Source organism: Apis florea, unplaced genomic scaffold, assembly GCF_048593485.1.
Source record: "Apis florea isolate Af1SG1 unplaced genomic scaffold, ASM4859348v1 contig_2492_pilon, whole genome shotgun sequence".
Classification (NCBI taxonomy): domain Eukaryota; kingdom Metazoa; phylum Arthropoda; class Insecta; order Hymenoptera; family Apidae; genus Apis; species Apis florea.
In genome coordinates, this window is record NW_028256593.1 from 3,213,124 (window position 1) to 3,228,977 (window position 15,854).

General features: G+C 28.9%; 1 protein-coding gene and 1 non-coding gene across 3 annotated transcripts; one reads left to right on the plus strand and one right to left on the minus strand.

Moving 5' to 3' along the window:
- Positions 1 to 2,736: 2,736 nt before the first annotated feature.
- On the minus strand, positions 2,737 to 7,726 carry LOC100866728 (uncharacterized). 2 transcript variants are annotated; one of them, XM_012486105.3, is made up of 9 exons: positions 7,454 to 7,726; positions 6,650 to 6,730; positions 6,502 to 6,579; positions 6,374 to 6,422; positions 6,198 to 6,288; positions 6,002 to 6,136; positions 5,664 to 5,866; positions 3,360 to 5,579; positions 2,737 to 3,265 (listed from the first exon to the last, which is right to left on the minus strand). In XM_012486105.3, exons 1-9 carry the CDS (start codon positions 7,604 to 7,606, stop codon positions 3,219 to 3,221), a joined length of 3,057 nt encoding a protein of 1,018 aa, XP_012341559.2. In that variant the 5' UTR covers positions 7,607 to 7,726; the 3' UTR covers positions 2,737 to 3,218. The 2 variants fall into 2 exon arrangements, with proteins under 2 accessions (XP_012341559.2, XP_003693388.2); XM_003693340.4 differs by lacking the exon at positions 6,650 to 6,730.
- Positions 7,727 to 8,399: 673 nt separating this feature from the next.
- Positions 8,400 to 8,472, plus strand: TRNAV-CAC (transfer RNA valine (anticodon CAC)). Its single transcript has one exon. It is a non-coding gene; the product is annotated as a tRNA-Val (tRNA).
- The last annotated feature ends 7,382 nt before the right edge of the window (positions 8,473 to 15,854 follow it).

Consider the following 15,854-nt stretch of genomic DNA (forward strand, 5'->3'; position numbering starts at 1 on the left):
CCTTAGTCTTTGGATGAGACGAGGATGATGGAGTGCTTCACGCGAAAATGAGATAAACTTGAGATACTATGACGGTCTTTTTTGATTCAAACTGTAGATTGTTGCGATGAAGAATGAAGATTGTTGCAAAGCAAATTTCTTATTTTCTTGTGGGCTAATGAAATATAGAATTGGAATGAAAAATTAGATTAATTTACTTAAAAATTACATAAAGATCATTCGGACAAATTTATCAATTTATTAATATGAAATATAAACAATAAAATTGAAATAAAATAATTTTCGTTTTCGTTTTAAAGATATATAGATATTGTAAAATATATTTGCTGCAGAAAAATAATATTTTTTTTTAACAAGATTTTTTAACAAGATCATTTTGAAATAAGTACTATCTCATTTATGTACTTTATATATTACATTATATAAGATCTCATCAACTTTTAAATATTCATAACAATTTTCCTATGGAATTAATATATTCTTTTTCTACATTTTTTATCTATTGCACAAATATCAAATGGATACAGGATACATAAATAAAGGGACTGGAAAGCATGAAATATGATTTATCTGCAGATACAGAAATTACATGACTAAACATGACACGAGACCGACCTTAGATAGGTGCTAGGAACCTGTGCGACACTTGTTTCGCACTTGTTCTCACGAAAGGGCCACGATGAGCAGTCCTGGTACTCGACCCTCTTCCCCGAGTCTCATCCCGGGGGAATTCTCTTCCAGGGTACATACATGAACGTAGTATGCCGCGCAACACCAAATCGCCCATAGTATGTATACTAAGAATACATAGGAACGAATTCATCCATTGGCGTAGAGTTCTCTGTCAACTTTATCATGTCGCAGTAGTAGAAATAGAAACTGGAACATATGTAATATCATGATTAAAATTATGAAAATTTTGCAAAAAATTGGTAAAAAAATATTTAAAAGCTTACGAAATATATAGTATTAATATAAAATTGTTATTGTTGAAATATAAAAATGTAATTTCATTTCACCATTAATATTATTAAAATTTATATTTTCAATTTATTAAATTATAATAATTATATTCTTAAAATTAAAGACAACCAAAAAAACAAATATAGATAATATTTAAATATTTATATTATTGTTACATATGTCTATATTCATTTATAAGTAATATTTAATTATTAAGATATAATTATTTAAAAATTATGCAAATAAATAGAAAGTAATAAGTAATTGATTGACTTATTGGAAAAAACATTTGTGATGAAAAAATTATCATTGACAATAAGAATTTAATATCTACGTCAATGGGAATACAGTAAACATGAATGCGCGTGTAAACACTCGCACACTCGTATAAACGGCGTTTCGTCTTTTATATCAATAGAGAGAGAGAACGTCAACCCCCCTTAGCGGTCTGATACATATGTCCTTGATTTGTCGGGAGAATAATATTCTCCTGGAAAGTTGATTAAATATTGATTAGTGATCTCAGATACTCTTCACCCCCGCTGCGCTTGCATCCCATAGAATCGAAAACCCATAGGAATATAATTTAATATTTCCACGTCCCAAAGAAAGTTTTTTTGTGATTTACATCAACTTTATCATTTTCACGAAAGAAATCATTTCATATTTGTCATAGTCTTGGAAAAACGTTTTTCAAAAAACAATATACCTTCATATTCATTCAATTCGTACTGAAACATAAATGTTACGAAGCGAACATTGTATCTTCGGTATAATGAAGCATAAAATGTATTAATATGATAATTTATGTTAGCTTATTGTAAAATGTTACTGCGACCTGATTAAAATGGCTTGCAATTATTCCTTTGCCACTTTTATACGACGTCATTACGAGCTAATTCTGTTTATCGCGTATATTACATATCCAGTTATTTTCTCTATTGTGATGTGTTCATTTTGTCTTTTAAATAGATTGGTTATGTTATGATATTTACAGTCGCATACGAATATATATTAAATAGAACATTTAATGGAACTTATCAAGTATTTATTCAATGGAACAACAACACCTGTCAATTTTTTATTTTAATAATCACAATAATAACGATGTTGCACTAAACATTTTTATAATTCATATGATAAATGTACAACTGTCACTAATGCACTTTTTCAATAAATTGCCAACAGGTGGCATATCGAATTATAAAACTAGATATTACGTTAAAATAATTATATTTTCTATTTTTATATTATTATTAATTAATAATATTATTATTATTAGCAATTTATAAATTCTTAATTTAATTTATTAATATATTATGAATAATTTAACTTCAATTTTTAATTTAATTTTTTTGTATGAATTATAAATTTTAAATGTAGATAGTAGCTCCATCATTTTCGTTGAAACTTTTTAATTGGCGGGAACACACATATGAAAAACTGTGAAAAGAAGGAACGAACAAGGATTAAAAAAATAGTGAAAAATAGTTTTTTGTGATTTATTTGTATTAATTTATTGTGAAAATTAATTTGTTGTGATGGTGATACTTTTAGAATATTGGGCTGATAAGATAATTAAATATATTTGGTAAGTTTTAACATTTTTTGTACCAAATAATATTCCAATTTTAGAAATTATATTCCATTATAATATTCCATTATAGAAATATCAAATAATATAAATTAATAGTATGTTTCTTATAAACCTAATTTTAGAAAAATGAATATTTAACGTAGAATATTAATTTTTAGAAGAATTAAACATAGAGAGATAATTCAACATTCAATTTTAATATTAAAAATTATACAAGGCAAACGTATCGTATCAAATACTTAAGTAATTTGTAATCATAATGGAAAATTGACATTAAATTCAATTTATACGTAACATATGAAAATTACAAAATTTTCTTTTTTATATTTTAGAATAATTACAATTCTATCAAAACAAAATATGTTTTAAATAAACTTCCAAAGATAATTATTGCTTATTTATATAAATTGCGTTCTTATAAATATACAAACCTAAAAAAGCGCATTTAATTACTTACAATAATTATTTGAAAATATATTAATTATTAATAACATTTCTTTTATTATTATCTCGCATACAAAATTCATAAATGTTAGCAAACATTAAAGTGAAACGTAATAAATAATAATTTTACGTATCTCACTGTAATGATATGTGTAATAATCAAAAAATATCTGACATATATTTAGATGAATTAGTAGTAAAATTAAATTAAATTTTACTTTTGATAGAATACTGCTTGATTCTTTACACAAGCATTGTGTTCTGAAATAAAAAGTGGACATGATTTGTAATTATAATTAATTATTAAAAACTAAAAATCTTTTGTTATAAAAAAATTGAAATTTTTTGTTATTACCATAGTTTGGTCGATAATGAAGTTCTTCCCAATTTACTACATTTCGTCTTGATTTTATAGCATTGTCGGTATGATGTAAAGTAGTTACGATTGGCTCACAATCAGTTTTTCTTATTTCTACCACATTTTGTTTTGGAACATGAATTTCACATACATTTGAAGAATCGTTGATAGGTTGCATTTCCGGTCGATACAGGATTATCTTTTTAGGATGCGAACAATGTTCTTCAAAAGCAACATTTGAATGACCCAAATTTTGTTGTTCAACATATACAACTTTATTTTGTTCGCAAGTTGGCACGAAAATAATTTTTTGAGTTGGTTCTTGAAGACACGATATCACGCGATAGTTATTTGAATTAGTCACTTCTACATTATCGACAGAAGTAACATGTTTATAGATAGGAACTTTTTGAGTTTTTGAATCATTTTCAAATGCCAAATACTTAATTGGTTGTTGTTCCAATTCTATTGTATTTTGTATATATTGATTATCAATAAATTTTATTTGTGATTCTTGTTCTTCCACAGGTAATATTTTTAAATTATGCACACCTTTTAGAATACTAACATCAGTTATATCTTCCTGACATAATCGCCCATTATGCAATGTTCTAGGTTTCTCAATTTGAGATATATTATCATGGGAACATTTTTGCAAATTGTTTGAATCTTTACATTGATCTACCATTACATAGTAAACATGTTGATTATTATCGCATTTTTTATTATTTTCATATTTAGGTTGTTGTTGGATTTTTTTTAATAATACTTTTTCATAAACCATTGGTTTTTGCTGTATTTGTATTTGCGGTGCATGTGCTTCTTTAAATTCTTGGCAACCATAATTGGAATTTTCAGAATTTTGCGAGCAATGAAATGTTCTATAACAATTGGATATCTTTTGGCAATCTTGTACAGTGCAAGTATTTTTTATTGATTTTTCATGTTGCAAAGGAATATTCTTTCGTATAATACAGACATTTGAATTATCTGCCGTTTCACGAGCAATCAAATTATTCACGTATAAACATTGTCCTATATTTCGCGAATCTTTCTTTGTAAACATCACCGTTTTCTGTACCGGAGGATTTTTCTTATTCACGAAAATATCATTTACATGAAGATTCTGTGATTGCTGTTTAGATTCCGTTGGTTGTGAACAAGATTTTTTCATAAAATATATTTCATTGTCACATACACTCGGTGAATCCATTACGTCCAGATTCTTCATTTTTGCAGTATTGAATAAAGTATTTGACGTATTTGATCTTTGCAGCTTTTTTGAATCTTCATTTAATCCGGTCATTAAAGATTGTGAAGGAAATGGAATTTCTTGCTTTGACGCAACATCAAAGAGCATTTCTCGAGGCGCTTTTTTTATATTAGTCATTGATTCCTGGAATAAATTTAATCGATTGTTATTATTTGTGATTGTGTTGTTGCATCTTCGTAATATAGCAGGTTTGTTCTTTAAGTTCTTCATTTTAACCTGTTTTAGTATCTTTAAATTTTGTTTTCCTTGATGTCTTTTTGATTCATTCTTCAAAATATGCACAGTTTGTATATTCTGATTTTTTGCCTTCATCAAATTATTTTCATCAATAAAATTATTTTCAAATCCTATTTCAGATGATGCAAATAAAACAGGCTTGTTTTTCTCCTTTATTCTTTTAATTTTATTTGTTTCAGAATATTTTAAAGTGTTATTGTTTCTACATATGGAAGCTGTAGAATGATTTACTTCTAAAGAAGTAGGAATGCTTGCATCTGTTGAGACTTCATTCACTAAATTATTCCTTTCTTCATTCATTTCTGATTCACGAAAATTTTTCATTCCTATATTTGTATTATTTAACGAGGATATATCAAATAATAGTTTGGTCGGAACATTTTCATTTCTTTCGTTATTCAAATTGAAATTCGTTTCTGGTATTAAAAGCGAATCTTGGCTTCCTTGTAAACCATCGATCTCTTGGTTTCTTTTATAATTAACATGGCGCTTTGTATTCTCCATAGTTTTGGATATAAAATCTGTATTGTGGGTATATGAAGGAGGGCAACGTACAGTATCCCAAGAAATAAAATTTTCGCTAGAAGTACTTGGTGTATCACATTGAATTAAAATGTTACCACGCTTGATCATATCTCGTAAAAATTGACTACGAAATGATTCTGCATAAATATTTCTTAATTTTTTTTTTACTTTTATTAAGGGATCTAAAAAAAATTGAAAAAACAAATAGAAAAATAAAAATTAATCAAAGTAAATTATAAAAATTAAAAACTTGAAAAATCAAATACCTGTTCCAAGATGATCCGGAAAATTTGGTTCTTCAAAATTTTCAAGAAAGATGTCTATACATAATTCTTCATATTTTCGTAAAGCAGAGTCACTTAAATTTTTTGAATCAACTGATTTCTTCTTTTCTAATTGCTTTTGAAGAAACTCGGTGTTAGAAATATTGAAATCTTTTATGTAATCATCTTTATCGTATCTTTTCTTTCTATATAAAATATATATTGTAATTATCATTGAATTATCGTGTTAAATCAATTTTTGTTAATTTCTTTTTATAATTATGATTTTGATTGTTGTTTGTATTTTGTATATTAAAATGGAATGTAAGTTTTCAATTTACCCATCTATATTTCCTAAAACAGGACTTCTATCTTGTTTACTAACAGAAGTTGGTTGAAGAATATTTTTAATAGAAGTAGAATCAAATAATAAGTTTTTTGAAATCTCGTTAGTGTTATTTTCAATTACAATATCTCTGTGAATTAAAAAATATATTCTATAAAATATAAAAAATTTTGTATACTTTCTTTACTTACTCTGATTTTGAATCATAGCCATCTAAAAGTTTGAGCACATTTCCTTCCAAACGAGCATTATTTAGATTATCCAAAGGTAATTTTGTTTGAGCTACAAATAATAATAAAATTGTTAAATAAATTGTTTTCCATTAAAGAAAGAAATAATATTTTATATTATATTTTGTAACACTCACATCTTCGTATTTCTTTTCCTGTTGCGCCATTTCTATATATACCAGAGAACTAAAATAAAAAATTATAATTTGATATTATTATATTAATTTCTCTTTGTTTTCATTCTATACTAATTTATAATATTTACAGCTTTCGGAAGAATTCTATTCGATATTCTTTTTGAACTTCGCGTGCCTAACTTTCCATCGATCTTCGTTTTTTTATCCTGAAATAAATGTTTTTCAAATAATGAATAAAATGGAGGAAATGAAAGTAAATTAATTTTTTATGTATACATATTCTTCTCTAATGTCCGCGAAATGATGCAAAAGTTTAATGAAATTACTCTGCCAAAATTTGTATTCCACCCAGTTCTGCTGAAAAATGGAGCATAGATTATCATGATTTAAGGAATTCTATTTTCAAAAATATTTACTTTATAATACGTAGAATTTTACTAAAAATAAATTCTCTTAAATAAAATTTAATATTTTTCCAATTCGAAAAAATATATAATAAAATTTTTTTAAATTATACGTATATATATGTATATATGTATATATTTTTTTTATTATACAAATTTGAAATATAAAAATATGCTTAAACGTATAAGATTAAAAAATTCTACATTTACATTTCTTCGTTATATTCCATCATTAGAAATAGAAAAGAGAGCACTACTTTGTACTCTGTTTTGTTTCTTTTTCATTTTGTTTAATTTATCGATACATCTCAAGATGCGCACCTAGCTTTAGCGCAAAACCTATTTTCTCATTCCATTGTATGACATTAAGTGATTGTAGACATGTTTATTTTCATGTATATTAATTATTCTCTCTCGAAATTTTAAAATTTCTTTCCAAATTTTTATTCATTATTTATTTATTATCAAAATTAGTGTAAAATTATTGCAATAATTAATAAATCAATATGACACATCTCGATAAACTTTGACATAACCAAAACTCCAAATACATTTCCATATTAAATATAATATTATATTAGAAATAACAACAAATTAAATATTTAATAAAGAATTCAGTCAATTTCCATGATTAAAATTTGATAATAGTGATGAGCATAAACTTGTATGTCAGTACCTTCTTTGATTTGAATATTTTCTGATGCAGATCTGTCAAGTCCCTTTTACGTTTCTTTTTCTTTGTTCGGTTTTTCTGCTTTTCTCGAACAGTTTTTCTTTGTTCTTCGCCAGATGTATCACTGGTTACGACATCACATATTACTTTCCCCATTTTACAATAAGAAAGAAGACTAATTGTCTTGTACGAACGAGATCGACAAGCGTCTGAATGTTTGTTTACATTTCGTACCTCGCTTCTTACGGTGGCTCAAGTATCACGTGCAATGACGATGTTCGATGTGCTTTGTCTCGTTCTACATACGATAATTGACCGATATGTAATGTTATCGACCTAGAAACGCTGATCATTTATGATTCTTTTTTGTATTATATTAAGAAAAACTAATGAATAATAGTTATTGAAGCAAGACTATTTTATGGTTGGGAATGTCATAAATAAAATTAAAATCAGTATTTAAATATATAGAATCTTTCTATATGACTTAGTTTTATTGAATTCTGATAAAGATTATATTTATCAAAGGGTGTCCTATAAACAAATAATCATATGTATATCAAGTAATAAGTTCAACTACTTGTAAATTTTATATGTTATAAATTTTAAAGAGAAAAAGACATATTTTTACAATATTTATCTCTATCCATAAAATAAATATATAACCCGATTTATCGTGTTTAGATTTATTTTAATTGTCGATATCGTGAATTTAATAATGTTTATATTTTATAATGAAACAAAATCTATAAAAATTTAATTTTTTATAGGTTAAAATTGATTAAATCATCGATTTTTCTTACCTTGTTGCATATTAGCAATTTTAATTCGATTTGATTGGTTTTCAGAATTAATAGAAATAAAAAATTTCATTTTTTACAATATTTTAAATTTTCTTCAAAGATATTATTGTAATCTATAAAAAATTTTAAAAAATCCCTGTAACAACGTTTCCGTAGTGTAGTGGTTATCACGTGTGCTTCACACGCACAAGGTCCCCGGTTCGATCCCGGGCGGAAACAATTAATAATTACTTTTTATTTATAATTTTTTGCCATTTATTTTCGTCTTCCTTATTGTCTTTTAAATATTATTTTTAATTTTAATTATATAAAAAAGAAATATTTTACTTGTACGAGTTAAAAATTTAATAAATAGAATTTTGATAATCATAAAAAATTACATTACCGATAAAGGATAATATTTCCATATTATCTATAAAGATGATTAACTAATTTAAATTGAAGATTAAAATGTTCATAGATAAAATCAAAAAATTATATCGTAATATGAAAATTTTACTGTAATGAGAAATTACAGTTTTGTGTATATATATATATATGTATCATTTTTATTTATTATAAAAAATTAATTATTATAATAATTTTGCGTAATTACCATATGTTGATAAATTCAATTATATCTACAGTGCAAATTATACAAAGTTTCAACTTTCATGCACTAGATGGCGCAGGTTATATTCTTTATGACCGTATTAGTTAGAAAATTTGTTAAATTGTACATATTCTAACTTAACTTCTTTAATTTATGCATCATAATGCCTAGTATAGTCACGATTATTTAAATGAAAGTAAAATTAGAATGTAAGATTAGATTAATAAATAAAATTAATAGTTTAACAAACAATGTAAATGAACATCAATATAATTGCAATATTAGGTTATAATATAATAATAAATAATATTACTATATAAATAGTAAATAATTTTATTTACTTTATATGAATAAATTAATTTGGAATATTATTTTCTATATTGTATATAAAATAAACTTATGAATTCTTATGTTCTTAGATATATTTATATAAAGAATTTTATTCGTGAATTTTTTTCTTTAATCAATCGTCAATTAAAAAATTTTTTTTCAATTAATCAATAAGCCTTTCAACAGAAATTACTATTTCCATCGGTCATTTCTAGTTCGTGCTGCGCAACTGTTTATCATGGTCCATCGTATATTTTAAGTCTCATTTTATCGCCTGGCCGCGTAATTACGGTAGAAGTTTACGAGGCCTGCAAGTCAGTCTTGAATCGAAACTCAAATTATACCGCGAAATAACCAACTTTGATGAGGTCGTAACATTTAACCTTTCCTACTCAAAACTTCTTTTTCAAGTACAATGTACATATGTGTACAATCTATTTTTCTATTTTCTACTTTTATTTTTTTGCAATTATTTTACTATTTATGAAAATTATTAATAATATTTAATAATAATTAATTTATAATTTTTCTGTTACAGAATCTCGTATTTTTGCCAAAATCAACGATTCGAAATGATGAAAAAAAATCTTCCATTTATCAGTGAGTCAATATATTCCTATTTTAATATTTTAGAATTTTCATTATATATATAAACAATTTATTGTACAAATATTTCACTATTTAAATATTCTGTTATTCAAACATTTTTTACTGTTAAAATATTTTTATTGTTTTGCTATTTTTATTATGAAATTGATATATTTGTCTTTATATGTTTGTTAAAACTTTATGACATCATAAGAGAAACGCATGATAACAGCTGTTAAAACAAAGACGATATTTTACAGAGTAAAAAATGGTATGATTGTTACAAAACAGATCGTAAAAATAAACAAAAGTATTATATCTTTATTTTGCACATATATATATACATATATTATATAGCAAATGATACTAAATTAGTTTAAATTATAAAATCTTTTAAAATTTTAAAGATTCAGATTCGTAGTAATATTTGTAAAAGCTTTAAACATATTTTTTTTTTTTTTTTTTTTTAAGAAATTCATTCAATAAAACTTAAACAACAGAGCAATTAGAAAGCATAACAAAATCAATACGATTTCTACAAACAATCAGGAAAGTATGAAACAATGGTTCATGAAAATTAGCACGAAAATATATATATATATATATACTACAACAATCTTCCCACAACAAAATTCCGCAAAGAATCACACGATATATCAATGTTGTTGATTAGCACATAACGCGAGCCAGTTGATGGCTATCGCTGTGAAGTTGACTAATTGCAAGGTCGATTTTCAACGCGAGAATTTCGACGTGATGGCGTATTGTTGCTCGAGGAAATTTGTTAGAACGGTATATCTATATATCTAATTAGAGACAGAGAAAGAGGTAACTATGTTCTATGAAAAAGAGTCCTCCATAGTTGGGTAAGAGGCTTTGAAAGAGATTCTCGAGAAAGGACACGGTTTCACCCTAATGAATGAGAACGTCTTATTGCTGAACCTGAAACTATATTAGTTGAAACGGAAAACTTGTATTTTGAGGTTAACTCTTGAAGCGCTTTCCATTTGATGATGATGTGAAGGATTAAGATGTATTTTTTTTTTTTTTTTTAGAAATATAAATATTTTCAATTTTAAATTGTCTTTTTAAATAATATGAATAGAATACATGTAAGTAAATGAAGAGAAAAGTAAATTAAAAAAGATTAAACTTTGAGTTTTGAATATGTATGTTGAATTATTGATTTGAGAATACGTTGTTTTCCTTGATTATTTTTATAGAAAATACATAAATTATATTTCATTATTGATCTTCGTAGATTTTTTCCAAGAAAATTGATTGCATCTTGTTCATATAACAAATTACTAGTAATTATATTTTTATGTAAAATTGACATTTATATTTACCGTTAGAAAATATTTGAAAAATAACATTTTCATTTCGATATTCATTTTCATTGAAAATTTGTTGAAAGTAAATTTTCGTTTGTAATTTTAACTATTGAAAAATTACTAAAATATACGGTGTGCTCTTTGACATCTTTGTACACATCGTACGCAAAATACGAATTTCACTTTAATCAAAAATAATATCTCAATCGTGATATTATTCATTTTTATCAAAATAAATGAACAAAAAAATATAATACGTTTTAGGAAATAAAATTTCATGAATTTGATATTTGATTTAGACCTTAAAAGAACTTTTTAAGAATTATTTAATCAATTATTTTTTTTTATGAATTATCTACGATAAATTATTTCGTGAAGAAAATACAATGTATTTAAAATACAACACAATATGTTGTGTATATAACATCGAATATTAGCAAAAGGGCTAAATACATTTTAAACTTTCATTCTTCAATAAAGATAGAAAGAGATATGATAAGCGAAGGAAGAAAAAGAGAAACAGTGGGAGAAGAGAAAGAGAGAGAGAAGGGGAGAGAGAGACAGACAGACAGAAAGAAACAACGCATGCAATGGGGGTTTATGTAACTCGGGCATTAGTGACTGTGACGTCACAACGCCGCGACGCGATGCAACGGTTGCACACGGTCGATAGTGCAGTCAACTACTGCATTATACGCAGTCGACCTCACAGATTCATGAATTGCGTACATTCAATATTATCCAGAGTTAAAAAAACTTCTCTTCTTTTCACGTCGAAATCGATTCATTCTTTCCTTCTTCGTCCTAACCTCACTTTTTCCTTCAATTGTGTAAATGTGAAAAAACAAAGTGAAACTTTTCTTTTTTTTGCGATTTTCGTGTTCATCGATCGCGTATCGAACTTTTCAGACAGATTAGATTAGATTTATGATTTAACCAATTTAATTTGATAATGACGAATTATCAAACAAAAATTATATATATCTCTTATATAATTCTTCCGTTAATTTATATCTTTTCGCGATCTATAGAATTGTTTCGTGGAGTGGAGGGCTGGATCGGCTATTTATAGTCACTGACTCGTATGGTCACTTCCTTTCCTTCTTAGCATTAGAGGTTATAGGTCTTCGAGAAACAACCTGAAGAATCCTAACTTTCTTTTTCAAGGTGGGGAAGAGAAAGAGACGTAAGATAGAATTTAAACGAATTATTATTCACGAACTAAACAGGGAATCTAATTTGGTGTACGAATATTACGTTAGTATCAGCCCATTTTATTACGTAATAAACATTTTACTTAGAGGGGATTCCCCCAAAATTCTTAGAGAATCCTTTCAACGATAACCAACGAATCACGAGTCGCGTTGAAAATGCATATACCGATTATCTTCAAGAACGTATTACGTACGTATTTTAAAATTCATTTAGGAAGAATTTTAAGAGCACAAATTGTTCGATAATACCATTTTATAATTGTAATTAAATCCAGTAGTTTTTGTCTATTAAAATAATAAAAAGACGACGAGAGAAATGATTAAGAATCAAGCAATTCTCGAATCTCACGTCAACGAGTCCCACTCGCAGCATAAACGCAGGAAAGCGGCGAGGAAGGAGGAAACGGTATCCGCGATGAGAATGTATCAATCAGCACAATTTAATTCACTACTGGCGACGTAAAGGGTAAAAGAGGGAGCGAAGAGAGGAGGGAAAGGGGTGGAGTATGTCTGGTAGAGGAGAGAGAGAGACAGATACATATAATAGAACCAGGAACAAAGCAGTAGGAAATAAAGGCGTGATACGATAACGTGGACGGTGGAGCGAGCGAAAGGAAGAGAGGAATGAATGTAACGACAAAGAGGGCAGCAGATCAAGAGAGAGACTGGTAGATAAGATGGAGAAGGAGGGAATAGGAAGCGGAGGAAGACAGAGACAGGCGTGTGGAATCCGTGGGATCAGGGGAAGGCCCCGAAGGAGTAGTAGTGGTGGCGCTGCGAACAGTGCAGGAACAGAAAGATCGAAGTGAGAGTCGAACGTGTAGAATCATCGTGTAGACCACGTTCGAGAAAACGAAGGATACAAGTTTATGATCGGTGTTTCCAGTCAATCTATCGTTTAACAATATCCCTTCTACACCATTGGGCAGAAGGAATTTTAACGAAGTAGAAATTTCAAGGGGAAGAAACGTTTCCCCTTCATTTTTAAACACTGGTAATTTTTGATCAATCGCGTAAATAATGGAATAATGACTACCAGTATCTGGAAAATATACGACGAATAAGAGTATTACGTTACACATCGAGAATTATTTTATCGAGTGAAATAAGGAGGAAGATGGTGATTAGGCGGGAGAGATGCAAATGTAAAATTCGCTGGATCAAAAGGGACGTGGACGAAGGAGGGTTGGGAAGGGGGGAGAGAAAGAGCAGAAAATAGAATGAATATAGGAAACAAACAGGGACGGGTGAGCGAAAGAGCGAGTGGGAGAGAGTGAGAGGAGAGAAACCGGAGGCCTTGAACTGCTGCGGCGGTCGGCATTGCAACTTTCCGCTCTATACGTTTCTCCCTTCCTCTTGCCGTTCTCTCTCTCTCTCTTCGTTCAGACCATTTCTCTCTCCTCGAGCACGTTGCGCTCGCGAGCCATCTTTCTTCGATCGACCGAAACTAACGTTTCACCGTCTCCGTCTTCGTTCTCTGCCTTTATTTACATCGGTTTCCCTCGAAAGTCTGGACGGTTCGATGGCAATAATTAGGTATATATATATATATATATATATATGCGTGTGTATATAAAAGTATTTCTTCTGCCCGCCTCGTACAGTCGGTGACGTAGACCGGAAGTCTTATCGATCGGCCGTTTCGATGCCCGATAAAACTCGTTCTCGTGAGCTTTGAATTTTTCCCTTTGTTTTGCCAATTCGAGAAAAAAATTCGTTGGAAACACGACATAGAGCCGAGACACAATAAAACATCTATAAACGAAATTCGTAGATCAATCGTAGATCAGTCGTAAGATCAGTTCTCTATCGAAACGTTTTTATTAACTTTTGTTTGAGGAAGAATTATCGAAAAGCTTGCGAATTTCGGACAGATTTTGTTTTCGTTCGATCCAAAATATGATATTCGAGTGTAATTATTATTTTATCGAAAATCGTCGTTGTATTCGAGAAGTGAAGTAACGATGTAATAACATTTTGAGGTGAAAAATATTTCATCTCAAAAGAAGAGGGAACAATTGGTTGTCGTGGAAAGAATTGGGGAAATAATATAAATAAAGGTATGCGCGTATGCAAGAACGTGAACGCGCGCCAGAGATCCGGGCACCTTGAACTTTTATCACGTGCGCGAGCAGAGGCGCGATAATAGAAGTGGGATTGTTGTTTGCATAAGCGGACGCGTAATCGAATACCAGGAAACAATGCTTCGCGTGCGAAAATCGTGTTTCTGAGTCAACGATCGGGAGACCTCGGGTTTCTTGCACTCGATTTTACGCCCTCTGCCGAGGATCCGTCGAGAGAGCTAGCCGGACAGAAATAATCCGACCGAGACCGGATACTTTTTTATTAACCTCGCCGTGCAAAACGCTCTCTCGTGAAATCTCGAGTCGACGCGTTCTTAGACGAACATCTCTCGGACCTTCTTTTTCGAAAGGCGACCATTTTCGAGATATTTTTTCAAAAATTATTCCCGATTCATAAAAACTGCGTTTTTTTCCTTGCAAAGAAATTTTTGCCAAGATCTTCAATCAAAATCGATTACGATTATCTTAAGAAATTAATTTTTCTTTTCGAGCAACTCGAGTGACTGATAGATTTTTAAAGAAGAAAAAAAGATTTTTAATCTTCCGAAATAAAAAAAATCTGCTTATAGAAAATTATAAAAAAACGTTAAGATTAAACGGGTCTTAAAAAAAGATTTCGAAGCTTTTTTCAACGACCGAACGAGGGAAGAAAGATTATCTTATTATATATAGATGAAAAATTTAAAAAAAAAAATAATAATAATAAACGAAAATTGTATATCATTAACCTCGCTGTAACAAAGAAGGAAAGAACGTTTTTGGCGGTGCAGGTTTTCTCGTGGCTGAAACAACAGCCAGAAGATTCATTAGCTCAAGCTGAACAAAGAATGTGACTCGAGCGTGACTCAGAAAGAGAAACATTCTTTTTTCTTCTTCCTCTGTACGAAAGTTTTCCCGGAATGTTTATTGCGCGGCCGTGATCGTGTCACCGATTATCGCGGGATTATCGCGATCCTTCCTCCTATTGTTGGCTCGTTATCAGGAAGTTTTGCCAAAGACAGAGGCTTTAATGTCCCCATATCGAGGCCATCCCGCGAGAGAACGAGAGAAAGAAATGAGTCAGATAGCCTCCGCGCGTCTAGCGGACGAACCGCACGTTTCAAGTTCAAGTTGACGTCGAAATATCGACGTCCTTCGAAACAAGTCGATCTGTCGAAGGTCGATCTTATTACCGACTTACCGACATTGTTGAAGTTTTGAAAAATTTTTTAATTTTTAAACGCTTGATATTTCGTGATAATCTTTTTTTTTTTTTTTTTTTTCATTCTTAGGAATCGTATATATAATTTAAAGATTATTCGGCTATTCGTAAAAATGTTATTTTAAACTTTATTCGATCGATCGATGACAGTCAATTCGAAATATACAATTCGTTTAATTACGAATTCAGCGAAGATATCGTAATTTTAGATACGATTCGTCACACGGTATAAAAGGCAGATGAGATTTTTGTCGAATT

Coding starts and splice junctions, on each gene's coding strand:
- LOC100866728 (XM_012486105.3), bottom strand. CDS start 7,606: ATGGGGAAAGTAATATGTGATGTCGTAACCAGTGATACATCTGGCGAA. Junction 6,580..6,649: donor CGGACATTAGAGAAGAATAT/GTATACATAAAA, acceptor CATTTATTTCAG/GATAAAAAAACGAAGATCGA. Junction 5,580..5,663: donor TCCGGATCATCTTGGAACAG/GTATTTGATTTT, acceptor AATTTTTTTTAG/ATCCCTTAATAAAAGTAAAA.